The 14,359-nt window shown below is 51.7% G+C and overlaps 1 protein-coding gene across 5 annotated transcripts in view; it reads left to right on the top strand.

Moving 5' to 3' along the window:
* NLRC5 (NLR family CARD domain containing 5) overlaps nucleotides 1–14,359 on the top strand; it is an 86,634-nt gene that overhangs the window by 25,664 nt on the left and 46,611 nt on the right. For 4 of the 5 annotated variants that reach the window (XM_045987340.1, XM_045987337.1, XM_045987339.1 and 1 more), the window contains exons 2-8: nucleotides 1,730–1,846; nucleotides 4,543–4,849; nucleotides 5,358–5,417; nucleotides 9,593–9,661; nucleotides 10,546–12,220; nucleotides 13,284–13,367; nucleotides 13,518–13,601. In XM_045987340.1, coding sequence (XP_045843296.1) covers nucleotides 4,555–4,849; nucleotides 5,358–5,417; nucleotides 9,593–9,661; nucleotides 10,546–12,220; nucleotides 13,284–13,367; nucleotides 13,518–13,601 — 2,267 coding nt within the window. In that variant the 5' untranslated portion in view covers nucleotides 1,730–1,846; nucleotides 4,543–4,554. The remainder of the gene's footprint in view (nucleotides 1–1,729; nucleotides 1,847–4,542; nucleotides 4,850–5,357; nucleotides 5,418–9,592; nucleotides 9,662–10,545; nucleotides 12,221–13,283; nucleotides 13,368–13,517; nucleotides 13,602–14,359) is intronic. The other variant, XM_045987338.1, reaches the window with a different exon arrangement.

The following is a 14,359-nucleotide window of genomic DNA, read 5'->3' as shown; positions in this document are numbered from 1 at the left end:
GGGCCAAAGACCCCACCTCCAAATACAGTCACACTGGTGATGCAGGCTTCAATATACAAATGGGGCGGGGGTTACAAACCCGTCTTGTCTTTTTCCTAACAACAGTGGTTAAGGGGCCTGGGTGGCTCAGTGGGTTAATGCCTCTGCCTTCAGCTCAGGTCATGATCTCAGGGTCCTGGGATTGAGCCCCGCATCGGGCTCTCTGCTCAGCAGGGAGCCTGCTTCCTCTTCTCTCTCTCTGCCTGCCTCTCTGCCTACTTGTGATCTCTGTCTGTCAAATAAATAAATATAATCTTAAAAAAAATTTTTTTTAAGTGCATTATATAAGCTTGAGAAGCAAGTAGGAAATCAACTATGCAAATGAATCATCATTATAAAGAACCAGAGTCAAAACTAGTTCATGTTTCTTGATAGGCAGCCCCCTGTTTCTCAACTTAATTCTTTTTTTTTTCATTTTTTTTCAACTTAATTCTTTAGTAATTAAATCTTTTATTATAGAAGAAAATTTCATTTTTAAAAATAAGCTATTTCTGTTTTGAAAGTTACTAATCACTCTAGTGCACAACAGAAAATGGTTTTTAAAATTCTCAATTTTCGGGGCACCTGGGTGGCTCAGTGGGTTAAAGCCTCTGCCTTCAGCTCAGGTCATGATCCCAGGGTCCTGGGATGGAGCCCTGCATCCGGCTCTCTGCTCAGCGGGGAGCCTGCTTCCTCCTCTCTCTCTGCCTGCCTCTCTGCCTACTTGTGATCTCTGTCAAATAGATAAATAAAATCTTAAAAAAAAACAAAACAGTGGTTAACCTCTCTTGTGTTTAGAAGGCTCTGTATTTATGTGGATTTCTCTAAAGCACCAGAACTTCGTGGTTCCCTCCTTCCCTTTGTAGATACCCAGGCCGTGCACACCTGCTCTTCTGCCTGTCTTCCCTCTACTTTCCAGCCGCCATTCTTCTCGTCCATTCTGTGTTGTTAGACAACATCTCTCTCAGGCCTGTGAGCCAGGGTGTCGTTTCATTGTGCTCTCAGTGAGGCAGTGATTAGTGCCTCTGGGTTTTCTCGTTAAGAAGAATGTTTATTCTTGGGGCGCCTGGGGGGGCTCAGTTGGTTGAGCATCTGCCTTCTGCCCAGGTCACGATCTCGGGGATCACGTCCCTCGTGGGCTCCGTGCTCAGCGGGGAGCCTGCTTCTCCCTCTCCCTCTGCCCCTCCCCCAGCCTCCATGCTCACTCTCTCACGCTCTCTGTCTCTGTCTCAAATAAATAAATAAAATCTTAAAAAAAATAAAGAAGAATATTTATTCTCAACTGCCTCAAAAATTCTTCAGATGTAATAAGAAACAAGATGGCAAGTCTTAACCCTGTGGGGAGTTTACTGGGACAGGAAGCTGGCATTGGTGGTGAGGATTACTCCGTTTTCATCCAGATGAATTAGCTGTGGAAAGCCTGCTGGATTCCAAGGGCCTACTCTGATCCCACAAGTCACTGGAAGGCAAATGTCCGAGTTGGAGGAGGGGGAAGGGCCCCCTTGGGGCCGCGTGTGGCAGATGGTGACACCAGCGAGGGTTGGGCTGTGCACAGTCCCGGGACAAAAAGAGATGTGGTTGGGGGAGGATTAGATCTGCGCTCGAGGGTAGGGACCTCTTATGGGTCGAATGCCTCCGAGGTGTCTCCAGAGGATTTGGGATTTGGAATACTAAGGTATACTGAGGAAAGTGCCCTGTCTCCTCTCTTTAGGACCCCACCCAAAGAAGCAACGTGCAAATCCAGCTCAGAGCATAGGACTTGGCTCAGGAACTAATGAGACCATCTCTGCGGACACCCTAGAACATCTATGATGAACCAGGAGGCCAAGTAGGTGACCTTGACCCTTTACCTCCTCTCTTTCCCACTCCCTCACTCCCTTCCTAGTCTCTACCAAGACTGCTCCCTACCCAGATTTACCTCCCTGGGCTGCCCCTCATACAACAAACCTCCCCTTAGCCACCATTCAGCTTGAGAGTAAAGGTCATCAGACACAGAAGATCAGGGAGGGCCTTGAGACAGAATCCAATCTACCCATTTTATATATGGTGTGACTGAAGCCCAGCTAGAGAATAGACTTGCTCAAGGCCAGGCCATAAGTGAATCAGCTGGGATAGGCTAGTTTATGGTCCCATAACACCCACCAATGTCCTGGTAGTTTAGGACAATAAGAGCTTATTTCTGCTTCTGCTTCTTGACTCTTTTCGGTCAACTAGGACCTCTCCTCCACATTATACTCTTGCTGGCCCCAGGCAAAAGGAGCAGCCAAGATCTGGAATAGTGCTGGTCCCCAGGGTAGAGGAAAAGAAAGAACTTCGCGAATTGCACGTTGGAAAACTTCTGCACAAATGTGACACGAGTCATTCTTTAGCATATTTCATGGACCAAAGCAAGTTTCGTGGCCATGGCTGACTTCAGGGGCGCAGGGGGGTGCCATCCAACCACGGGTCTAGAAAGAGAAGGAGAATATATGTGACTAGCCCTGATACCTACCACAAAGAATTACAGGTACAGAGCTGGGTCAGGAACACTAGTCTTCCTACTCTGGGGCTGAGGATCTTTCTACTATAGTCCTCTGTCTCCAAGGCTCTTTTCCATAGATGCCTCAATGACCAATAATAATGTAATATGCTTTTTCTCTCATGGGTGGTTTTCCTGGAAGGGCGTGACGCCTTACCCCAAGGGGACTGAGGCTTAATGGCAGAAGCAAAGGCATTGTGTCATACTGGCAGGGTGGACACGTTTGGGGGTTAAGGATTCCCCCAGAATTCTACCACCTAGAAACTCTTCACTTCCACCTGACACCTGACTGTCCTGGCTGATTTCTTTATGGGCATCGTGGACTTGGAACACCATAGCCCAGAAAAGAAGCTGTGTCTCGGCCATAACCACACCCTCTGACCAAGATCACACCAAGTCCAAGGACTTAGTCCTTGTCTGCTGCCGTCTAGGGCTCCAAGGCCTCCGAAATGTACTGACCTGACAGGCAGCAAATCTCAGTTCTGAGCTTGGGTCTGCCATGGCCCTGCATGATGACCTTGGGCACATCCTTGGCCTTCGTCTTCCCATCCGTTCAGTAGGGATGGTGATCCCTGCCTACCGCATGGATGTGACATGTTTCATGAATTCTAAAGCTCTGTGGCTGAGTGAGCAGCCATTGCTACCAGTCCAGGTACCAAGGAATGGCCAAAGGGGGCTGGGGACACATGCCCTTGCTGGGAGTCAAGGGGAGCAGATGCAGTCTGAACCCCGGGACATTCAGTCCTGCACCCCAGCCTCTGAGAGTTGGTAAGGCTGCTCTTCCTGGGTGAGCCTCCCACTCTTCAGATTTGGAAGTGGGGTCTCTACAGTCATGAGGATTATATGAGACGCATAAAGCACTTAGAACCGTGCCTCGCCCATAGTCTGTGCTTTCTAAGTGTTCGCTACTGTTCTTAAGGAAATAGTACCAGAAAGTAGATTTGGAGATGTGACAGCATTTTCCACCATATGAGGGACCACCAGTTAGTTAAATCCCCAGTTTTGGGACTTTTAAGTTGTTTCCAGTTTTTATCTATTATAAATAACCTTGCAGTGAAGCAGCTTTCTAATTAAAATTTTTATGTACACTCATAATTATTTCCTAAGGCTAGAGTGCTAGAAACAGAATTGCCACATCTTTCAAAAAAAATTTTTTTTAAGCTTTGCTACGTAAGTGCCCCTTGCCTTATATTGGTACTCCTACCAAGAGCTTGTTTGAGTGCCACTTTAGGAGAAAATCTGCTGAGAGAGAAGGAGATGGTTTGTATTAGCTAGCACTCAGTTTCACTGTAAGTAGTAAAAAGCCCTAAACGATAGTGCTTTAAACAAAAATGTATCTCCTTGTCATGTCAGAGAAGTTCAGCCTTACCCTCTGCCTTACCCTCCACCGCCTGCGGAACTGGCTTCCACCTCATGATCCTCTGTGGCTGCCCAAGGTGCAGCCATCACTTTGACATCCCAACTAACAGGAGGAAGCAAAGAAGGATATACAACACTTCTACCTTTATCCCATTGGCCAAAACTTAATAAGATGGCCTATTCTAACTGCAAGGGAGGCTGGGAAATAGAACTTATTCCGGATGAGCAGGAAATATTCAGGAGTTCTAATACTAAGGAAGCGGGGGAGAACAGATTGGGCGTGTGGGGGACAATGAGTTGTTTCTGCCATGAGCCGAGCTCAGAGAGCAGCTCAAATAGGTCCATGGAAACGGGGAAAAATAAAGCCTCCTCAGGGAACCATCAACAGGGGATGGACTGGACCCTTCCAGTGCCAGGACACGGGCACAGATAAGCAGGGGGTAAGGGGTAAGAAAGAAGCGGGCCGTTCTCTGGGACCGATCCCTGGGCACAGGCAAGGAGACTCCACCAAGAATCCACTTGTCTGCCTGCCCACGGCCCCCCAGATGTGGGACATGGTTCTTGATTACGCCTTTGGCTTCCTACCAGCTGACTTGTCCCCCTGTTTGCCTGCCCCCCCAGCTCACCTGCCTCCCCTGTCCCTGCAGGGCCGGCTCCTCATGGACCCCGATAGCCTCCAGCTGGGCACCGAGCACCTGTGGAACTGGCTTGTGAGGCTGCTCAGCAAAGACTCAGGATGGCTGAATGCCAAGGTGAAGTTCTTCCTCCCCAAGATGGACGTGTGCTCTGGGGACAAGGCCCAGGATGCCACACAGGGGGTCATCCTGCAGCTGAGAAGACTGCATGCTCAAGGCCAGGCCACGTGGCAGGCGTTCATCCACTGCGTGTGCATGGAGCTGGACGTGCCGCTGGACCTCGAGGTGCCGCTGCTCAGTACCTGGGGCCACGGAGTCGGTAAGGGCAGGCGTGAGGGGCGCCGAGCAGCCGGCTGGCCCCTGTCCCGGGGAGCCTGGGAGGCCCAGGGAGGGCCAGGATCTGCCTGAGTCACACGGGGGTGACGTGGTCAAGACAGGAGCAAAATTCTGTGTTTCTTTTTTTTTTTTAATTTTATTTATTTATTTGACAGAGAGAGATCACAAGTAGGCAGAGAGGCAGGCGGAGAGAGAGGGGGAAGCAGGCTCCCTGCCAAGCAGAGAGCCCGATGCGGGACTCATGTGCACATGTGCACCTGTAGACATGCCCGCGTGTACCTGTGCATGTACAGACCTGTGTATACGCGCACATTTCTGCCCACAGCTGCCTTCCCTGGTTGGGCCGAGTGTTGACCTCACTTCTCTCCTGCTGGGGACCTGCCCTGACAGATGAGCCCTGAGCCAGACACTGGGCCCCAGCCCGTCCCAGAGCTGGTCCCAGAGCATCCCCCCACAGCCCCACAGCGTCTTCCATTCTCCCTCTCTTTCAGCGTTTCCCAGCCAGCTGGAGGCCGGTGAAGAAAGCCAGCCTGCCTCTCAGCTCCAGCACGGTGAGGCCCAGGGGTGCGGAGTAGGAGGGGGGCATGCCCTGAGGAGGCAGATGGTGGCTGGGCACAGGCATTTCCCTTAAACCAGCCCCTCATTCCACAACGCATCTGCACGTATCCTCTCCCTGCCAACATGGATCCTAGGCACCGGCCCCCCTCCCCATCTCTCCCTCCGCAGCCCTGAAGGCTCTGGCCTGTCCTGATACCTGTTCCCAGAGGTCTAAGCTGGAATGTCCTGAGTGAGCAGGAAGGTGTCAGCCCTGGGGCAGTGCCAAGATCCCAGCCACTCTCATTGGGGGACGCGTGTTCTCACCTTGTCCCCTAGCCCTAGGCCTCGTCCTCCAAACCCACAAACTTGGGCGCGCATCACTGAGATGCCCTGGGCCCCAATACTGACCCACGGACTACTGTCCATACCCTGGCAACCTCGGACTGATTTTCAGGTAGAACACAGAGAGGTCAGCGATCAAATGGTGACCACCTCAGGATTCATGAGCCAACTTCTTCTTTTTTTTTTATTGTGGCAAAATATACATATCCATTTTTTAAAGATTTTATGTATTTGAAAGAGAGAGCGAGCTCAAGCAGTGGGGAGGGGCAGAGGGAGAGGGAGAAGCAAATTCCTCAGTGAGCAGGGAGCCTGACCTCGGGCGATCCCAGGACGCTGAGATCATGATCTGAGCTGAGGCTTAACCGACTGACCCACCCAGGTGCCCCTATCTTAATCGTTCTTTTTTTAAATGTATTTTTTTAAGATTTTACTTTTTTATTTGACAGAGACAGAAATCATAGGCAGAGAGGCAGGCGGAGAGAGAGGAGGAAGCAGGCTCCCTGCAGAGCAGAGAGCCCGATGCGGGGCTAGATCCCAGGACCCTGAGATCATGACCTGAGCTGAAGGCAGAAGCTTAACCCACTGAGTCACCCAGGCACCCCTTAACCATTCTTAAGTGCACAGTTCAGTGGTATTAAATTCACTCTTGTGTGACCATCACCACCATCCATCTCCAGAACCCTTTTCATCTTGGAAAACTGAAACTCTGTCCCCACCCCGAACCATAGCTCCCCAGTCTCCTCTCCCCTAGCTACAAGGAACCACCATTTTACTTTCTGTCTTTATGATTTGACCACTCTCAGTAGCTTTTATAAGTGGAATCATCTTGTGACCGGCTCATTTCACTCAACATCTTGTCCCTTGTCCATGTTGTAGCCGGTGTCAGGATTTCCTTCCTTCGTGAGGCTGATGAACGTTCCATTGTCTGTGAACACCACGCTTGGCTTATCCATCCATCCACTGTTAAACTCTTGGGTTGCTTCCACAGTTTAGCTCTTGTGAATAATGCTGCTGTGAACATGGGTGAACAAATATTTCTTCAAAATCCTGCTTTCAGTTCTTTTTGAGTATATCTCCAAAATCCAGGGTCATATGGCAATTCCATTTTTAAATTTTTTGAGGCACTTCCATACTGTTTTCTCATCCTCAGTGCCATTTTGCCTTCCCACCAGCAGCGCACATGGGTTGTGATTTATCTACATCCTCGCCAGCCCTTGTTTTCTGATTTTTTAAAATATAGTAGCTATCGTGATGGGTGTGAGGTGGTATTGATCTCATTGTAATTTTGATTTGCATTTCCCTAATGATTGGTGGTGCTGAGTGTCTTTCATGTGCTTATTGCCCATTGTTATGCCTTCTTGGGAGCTATGTCTCTTCAAGTTCCCTGTCCATTTTTTTAAACCACTTTGTTTTGCTGTTGTTGAGGTTAGGGGTTCTTTATATATTCTGGATACTAATCCCTTTGCAGATCTATGTTTTGCAGACCTCTCTCATTCTATAGGTTCTCTTTTTATTCTGTGGATAGTGTCTTCTGATGCACAAAATGTTTTTCACTTTCATGAAGCCCGTTTTGTTTGTTTTTTCCTGTGTTCCCTGGGCCTTGGTGCCATATCCAACAAATCATTACCAAATCCAATGTCATGATGCTTTTGCCCTATGTTTTCTTCTAAGAGTTTTATTGCTAGAGGTCTTATATCTAGGTTCTTGATCCATTTTGAGTTAGTTTTTGTATGTGATGTTAAGTAAGGGTCCATCTTCATTCTTTTGTGTGTGGACACCCACTTTTCTCAGCACCATTTTTTGAAAAGATTGTCCATTCCACATTAAATGGATTTGGCACCCTTGTCAAAAATTATTTGGCCATATATGTGAAGATTTCTTTCTGGGCTCTCTATTCTATTCCATTGGTCTCTATATCTGTCTTTATGCCAGTACCACCCTATTTTGCTTACTGGAGCTCTGTAGTAAGCTTTGAAATCAAGAAGTATGAGTCTTCTAACTTTGTTCTTCTTTTTTCAAGAGTTTGTGGCTCTTTGGGGTCCCTTGGGATTCCAGACGAATTTTAGGATCCATCTTCCTATATCTGCAGAAAAGGTTGTTGGGATTTGACAGAAATTGTGTTGAATCTGTAGATTGTTTGGGGTAAGATTGTGTTTTATAGTTGGTTGTTTTTTAAGATTTTATTTATTTATTTGACAGAGAGAGAGAGAAAGAGATCACAGGTAGGCAGAGAGGCAGGCAAAGAGAGAGAGAGGGAAGCAGGATCCCTGCTGAGCAGAGAGACTGATTCGGGGCTGGATCCCAGGACCCTGAGATCATGACCTGAGCTGAAGGCAGAGGCTTAACTCACTGAGCCACCCAGGGGCCCCAGTGTTTTGTAGTTTTCATCATGCACGTTTTCCACCTTCTTGGTTAATGTTTAAACATTTTATTCTTTTGATGATTTTGTAAAGGGAATTGTTTTTGTAATTTCCCTTTTAGGTTGTTCATCTGTGCAGAAATGCAGCTTATTTTTATATGTTGACTTTGTATCCTGCTACTTTGCTGAATTCATTTATTAGGTCCAAAAGATCCTTTTGTGGAGTTTTTAAGGTTCTCTACATATATGACCCTGTCCTCTGCAAACAGGTTTTACCTTTTCCTTTCCAATTTAGATGGCTTTTATTACTTTTTCTTGTCTAATTGCTCTGGCTAGGACTTCCAGTACTATGTTGAATAGAGGTGGTGAAAGCGGTTACCCTTGCCTTGTTCCCGATCTTAAAGGGAAAGCTTTCCATCTTTCACCATTGTGTCTCACGAAGGCTGTGCACTCAGAACCTTTATTTCTGTGGAAGTATGGGCTTTTTACCATAGCTGTGCATGGCAGTAATATCAACAGGCTTTAATAGAAAACGTCCACCCCAGAATCCCAGCTCCCCAGCAGATCAAAACCATTTAGTCCTGGTTCCTTCCGGCCTGTACCATTGAGCTGGTGTAATTATCACATAGTTGTGACCAGACCTGAATGATGCTTAGCCAGTGGGTCCTTTATTAATAAAGGACTTGGGGAATATTAAAATACCCTCAAACTGGTTCCAGTCCCTCTCAGGGGTCCCCAAATCTCCCTGCAACCCAGCACTTTAACAGCCAACACCTGTCAGGGCTAGGGTCCTGCCCCGGGGCTGCTCTGACTGGTCACTGATGCCCTGCTGGGGGAGTATCCCATTTTACTTCTTCACATTGTCCCCTAATTCCTTTTTCCTCTCTTCCTTCCCTCTGTTCTCTTTCCCCTTCCTTCTTGTTTTCCTTCTTCCCCTTCTCCTTTCCCAGCCTCTTTGGAAAGGCATTAAAGTATCTCTTATGAATCCACAAAACAGATAAGAATCTGAGAAACCAGTAAGGGAAGTGAGGAAACATGAGAGATGTGAAGTAAGGGTGATGAAACACACTGACCCCAGGGGGAGGGCGCAGACCTGGCCTAGTCCATTGGAAACCCCACTTTCCTAACCAGCAGTGGCCTCGACAGACCTGCGTCTTTCCCAAGCCATTCAATGGCCAAGGCTGAGTGTTTCTGAGGCTGCTGGCTGTGGGCCCAGCTCCCCGCATCCTGGACTGGGAGATCCTCCATCACAGAGCCTCTGAGCCTGTCACCCAGGCCTGCGACCCCCTTATGCAAACAGAAGCTGGTGTTGAAGATTCAACCTCTGCCCGCGGCCTGCCTTTGCCTTTGCCCAGGCCTGCCTTTGCCACTGCCTTTGCAGTGACACTTGTCTGTCTGTTTGTGACCTGGAGCTCCCCAAAGGTGCTTGGTGGCCCCTCAGCCCAGGCCCCCAGACTTCACCCCTTACTCTTCTCTCATTCTTTCCAGGCCTCAAGCGGCCTTATCAGAGCTGTGGGTCCTCACCCCGCCTGAAGCAGTGCAAGAAGCAGCAGCTAGGTGGGTACCAAGGTGAGGAAGGACCCAGACATCAGGACCTGCCCTGGGGCCAGGATACAGATCCTGGACTCTGTGCCCTGCTGATAAGCTCCCAGGAGCCTGGCAACTCTGGTCTTCCTTCCAGCAGAGATGGACTGGATGTCCTGGGTGGGCAGGGGAGAGGTGACCACCATGACCTCAGACTTGGAGCCTTATTGGCCAGTTTAGAGATGGGCAGAATACCAGGGAGACCTCCCCCCACCACAAGGCATGGGGGCTGCTGAGGACCGGCCAGGCCAGAGGGAGTAGAGTAGACAGAACTTCTCTCACTCTCCACCTGTTGTCCAGAAGAATCCTTGTTCTCAACCAGCTGTCCCCAGCATCCCCTGACAGGGCCCCAGTTCTTCCCTGGGCCACCCAAGCTTTCCCAGGGATCCAACATTAAAAAGTCAATGCCTGGCATAGTAAGGGCCCAGCTCCAGTTCTGACCGGCGAGTGCCTAGGCCTATAGGTGGCTAGCCCTCCCCTCTGGAGAATCACAAAACTGAAATATTGGGTGGGGAAGAGGCTACTCAGATACAGAAGATGTTGCAAAGGGAGTCCCCCTCTTCCCCTCCTCCATCTCACCAACAACTTTACACCATCTATATTGTTGCAAAACAAACAGAGCCATGATCTGCACTCCCCGAGCCGGACTTCTCCATTTGAATGGCCCCCAGAATCAAGGCTTCTGTGGAACCAGGAACTGGGGAACCAATTCCTTCTAGGAATTGTGTGTTCTTGCCAATCCCCATGCCCTTGCACACACAGCTCAGGCTACGGGCTTCCAACAGCCAGTGCTGGGGTGAGGGGATCTGGGGGGTGGGAGGCGCCCCCACCCTCATGCCTTGCCCTGCCCCCTGCAGAGCTGGCCCAGAGGTACCTGCAGCTACTGAAGACTTCCACCCAGCAGCGCTACGGCAGTAAGATCCCCGGGCCAGGGCAACCCCTAGCCTTCCACCAGGCCTACATCCCCCCAATCCTGCAGTGGAGCCGGACCCCAGCACCCTTCCGCACCCAGGAGGGGATGGCGCCGGGGGACCCCAAGGCAGAAGATGGCGCGGACGTGAGCATCCGGGACCTCTTCAGCACCAGGACCGACAAGGGCCCGAGGGTGACGGTGCTCCTGGGGAAGGCGGGCATGGGCAAGACCACCCTGGCCCATCGGCTCTGCCAGAGGTGGGCTGACGGCCAGCTGGACCGCTTCCAGGCCCTGTTTCTTTTCGAGTTCCGCCAGCTCAACCTGATCACACGTCTCCTGACGCTGCCCCAGCTCCTTTTCGACCTGTACCTGAACCCCGAGGCAGGCGCCGACTTGGTCTTCCAGTACCTGGAGGAGAATGCTAATGGAGTCCTGCTCATCTTTGATGGGCTGGACCAGGCCCTGCATCCCCGCTCCAGCAGAGGGCAGGCAGGTCCTGAGGACCCAAGTCCGGCCCTTGCCCTCTTCTCCAGCCTCTGCCGGGGGACCCTGCTGCCCGGCTGCTGGGTATTGGCCACCTCCCGCCCAGGGAAGCTGCCTGACTGCCTGCCCGCCGAAGCAGCCACAGTCCACATGTGGGGCTTTGACAGGCTGCGGGTGGAGGAGTACGTGGGCCGCTTCTTCCCGGACCAGTCGGGGCAGGAGGCAGCCCTGGCGGAGCTGCGGGGCAGCAGACACCTCCAGAGCCTGTGTGCCGTGCCCGCGCTCTGCCAGGTCACCTGCCTCTGCCTCCTCCGTCTGCTCCCGGGCAGCCCGCCAGGCCAGTCTGCGGCCCTCCTGCCCACCGTGACTCAGAACTACGTGCAGATGCTGTCCACCCTCGGCCCCCGCGGGTACCTGCCTCCCGAGGCCCTACTGGAGCTCAGTGAGGTGGCCCTGAGTGGCCTGCAGACCGGGAAGGTCATTTTCTCTGTAGGAGACATCCACCCGCCCACAATGGCCTTTGCGGCTGCCCTCGGTTTGCTGACCTCCTTCTGCATTTGCACGGGCCCGGGGCACCGGGACACAGGCTACGCCTTCACCCACCTCAGCCTACAGGAGTTTTTTGCTGCCTTGTACCTGATGGCCAGCCCCAAGTTGGACGGAAATGCACTTGCCGGCCATGTCACCCTCAGTTCTCGCTGGGTGCTGCGGACCAAAGCTAGGCTGGGCCTCCTAGACCACCTCCCCACATTCCTGGCGGGGCTAGCGTCCCGCGCCTGCCGACCCTTCCTCAGCTGCGTGGCCCAGCGCGACGAGATGTGGGTGAGTGCCAGGCAGACCGTGGTGATGCAAGCCTTGAGGAAGTTGGCCGCCCGCAGGCTCACGGGGCCAAAGATTGTGGCACTCTGTCACTGTGTGGGTGAGACCCAGGAGCCTGAGCTGGCCAGTCTCATGGCCCAGAGTCTCCCCTGTCACCTGTCCTTCCACAATTTCCCACTGACCTACGCCGACCTGGCTGCCCTGACCAGCATCTTGGGGCACAGGAACGCCCCCATCCACCTGGATTTTGAGGGCTGCCCTCTGGAGCCCCACTGTCCTGAGGCCCTGGTGGGCTGTGAGCAGGTCGAGAATCTCAGGTAAGAGTAGGGTCAGGGGAGGACGGGTGAGCCCCTAGGAGGGACCTGGGCTTCGGGAGGGTGGAGTCGGTCAAACCCTCGCCAAGGGAGGCTGGGCACAGATCTCGAACATGAGGACAGAGTCCAAACTGCCCCTTGACCCAAGAGCTGGTGCAGAAGCTCCCTTCCTCCCAAGACCTTAGGGTCCAGGTGTCCTTGCGGTTGCTGGAACTCTGCTGAGTCTCCTTCTCCCTCTCAGCTGTAGACTGGAGCCTCTGACTCCAGAGGTGGTCTGACTTTGGGCAGGATACTTAACCTCACAGCCTGAGTTTCTTTGTCCCTAAAATGAATCAGTAATAATACCAACTACATGAGGTTATTGTGAGAGCCTGGTAAGAGAATGCCGGGAAAACCCTCCTTAGCAAGCGCCTAGTACACAGTAAAGGCTCAGTATGTGTAGTAGGAGCAAGAGAAAAGGTGAAGCTCAGAGAACCCACCTCCCTGCCCCCCAGTACAGTGAGTGAAGTAATGTTGAATTTTGTTTGCATGTTGTGGAACGCTCAGAGGTAAGTGGTCCAGGTCTCTGAGCTGACTCAGCTCCATGTGGTCATGCAGGGACCCAGGTCCCTCCCCCTGATGCTCCATCGTCCCCTTGGGCATCTAGATCTGCATGGTCAAACCTGGGTCATGGGCATCTCTGCTCCAGCTTCGGGGAAGGGAAGGGAGCGTGCATTAGATGCACCCAGTGTGTCCAAGCTCACACACGTGGAAATGGGACATGTCCCTTCGGCTCACCTTTCAGTGGCGAGAACATATCTGCATAGCCACTCTGAGCTGCACGGGAGGCTGGAAATGTGAGTGGGAAACTGTTCCCAGTAAGAGCTGCATCCGTGGAGAATGGGTTTCCGTGGGCAGTTAGCAGTCTTTGCCATACTACGCGTTCGTTATTTCTACAAACAACAGCTACTGCTACTACTATTAATGTCACCATTCAGTTCCATCTGGCAGAGGAAGGGGTGGGAGTGATGGCTTCTAAGCCCTGCCCAGCACTAAGGCTCTGCCATCTTGCCTCTTCCTTTGGCAGCTTTAAGAGCAGGAAGTGTGGGGATGCTTTTGCCGAAGCCCTCTCCAGGAGCCTGTCGACAATGGGGAGCCTGAAGAAGCTGGGGTAAGCCCGGGCTTGGGTCCTAGAGGGATCCTCAGCTGGAAATGCCTGAAACTCTCCCCTCTCCCTTTGACCCTGCACAGGACAGATTCCTGACCTACCTACCCCCTTTCCCACCCCCATTCTTGCCCACCACGTTTGCTTACCCTGTAGGTTAGCAGGAAGTAAGATCACTGCCCGAGGCATCAGCCACCTGGTGCAGGCTCTGCGCCTCTGTCCACAGCTGGAAGAGGTCAGGTGAGTGATCTCCAGGTAGACCAGCTGGCTAGGGGGACAAGTTATTTCCCAGGTCCCTGGGCTCCCCACACCCACCCCAGAGCCTGTAATGAGTCCTGCATTTTCCATCAGGATTTGGCCTATTTTTCAGTGAGACCCAGAGAGGGGAGGTTTTGGTCCAAAAACGGGGTGAGGCTAGATCCAGACACAAGGCTCCCCTGAAACCTAGAGCACTGCTTCCTTCATCTCATAGTTGGGGCTGTCTTGAAGGACCTTGAGTATTGAGGCCGCCCTTCTCCTCTTTTTGTGACCTTGAGAGAAGGGATGGCCATGTGTAGGCAGGTGTCAGGCATGGTGGGTCCACACAAGTGCATGAAACACACACATACCTTCACTCTCATGCACTTGCACTCGCCTGCTCACTTACACATGTTCCCTTCACATGCACATTCATAGGTGTGTGCACACTTGTGCACACTTAGATCCACATACCCATTTAGTTGCAAGTTACATGCTAACCAATCACATCTGTGCAGATATAGTCCTGCCCTGTGTTTTTGATGAGTAGCCCAGGAGGGGTGGGGCTGCAGCGCATTCTCAAGAGCTCATGGGCAGAACCACCACAAGCTTGTATGGCACCTTTAGGAGATTTAGAAGGGCACCCTTTGTCCAGACACATGCAACCTGGCACTAAGTCATCCCACTTACTGAGTGGAATGTTAGCCGGACCACAGCTCCTGTCCCCTCAGCTGGGTGCCTTTCTGTGGGATCACCGGCTG

The sequence above is a fragment of the Meles meles genome, chromosome 19 (assembly GCF_922984935.1).
Source record: "Meles meles chromosome 19, mMelMel3.1 paternal haplotype, whole genome shotgun sequence".
NCBI lineage: Eukaryota > Metazoa > Chordata > Mammalia > Carnivora > Mustelidae > Meles > Meles meles.
The sequence above is the reverse complement of the archived record's forward strand: the minus strand, read 5'-3'. Positions and strand labels throughout refer to the sequence as shown.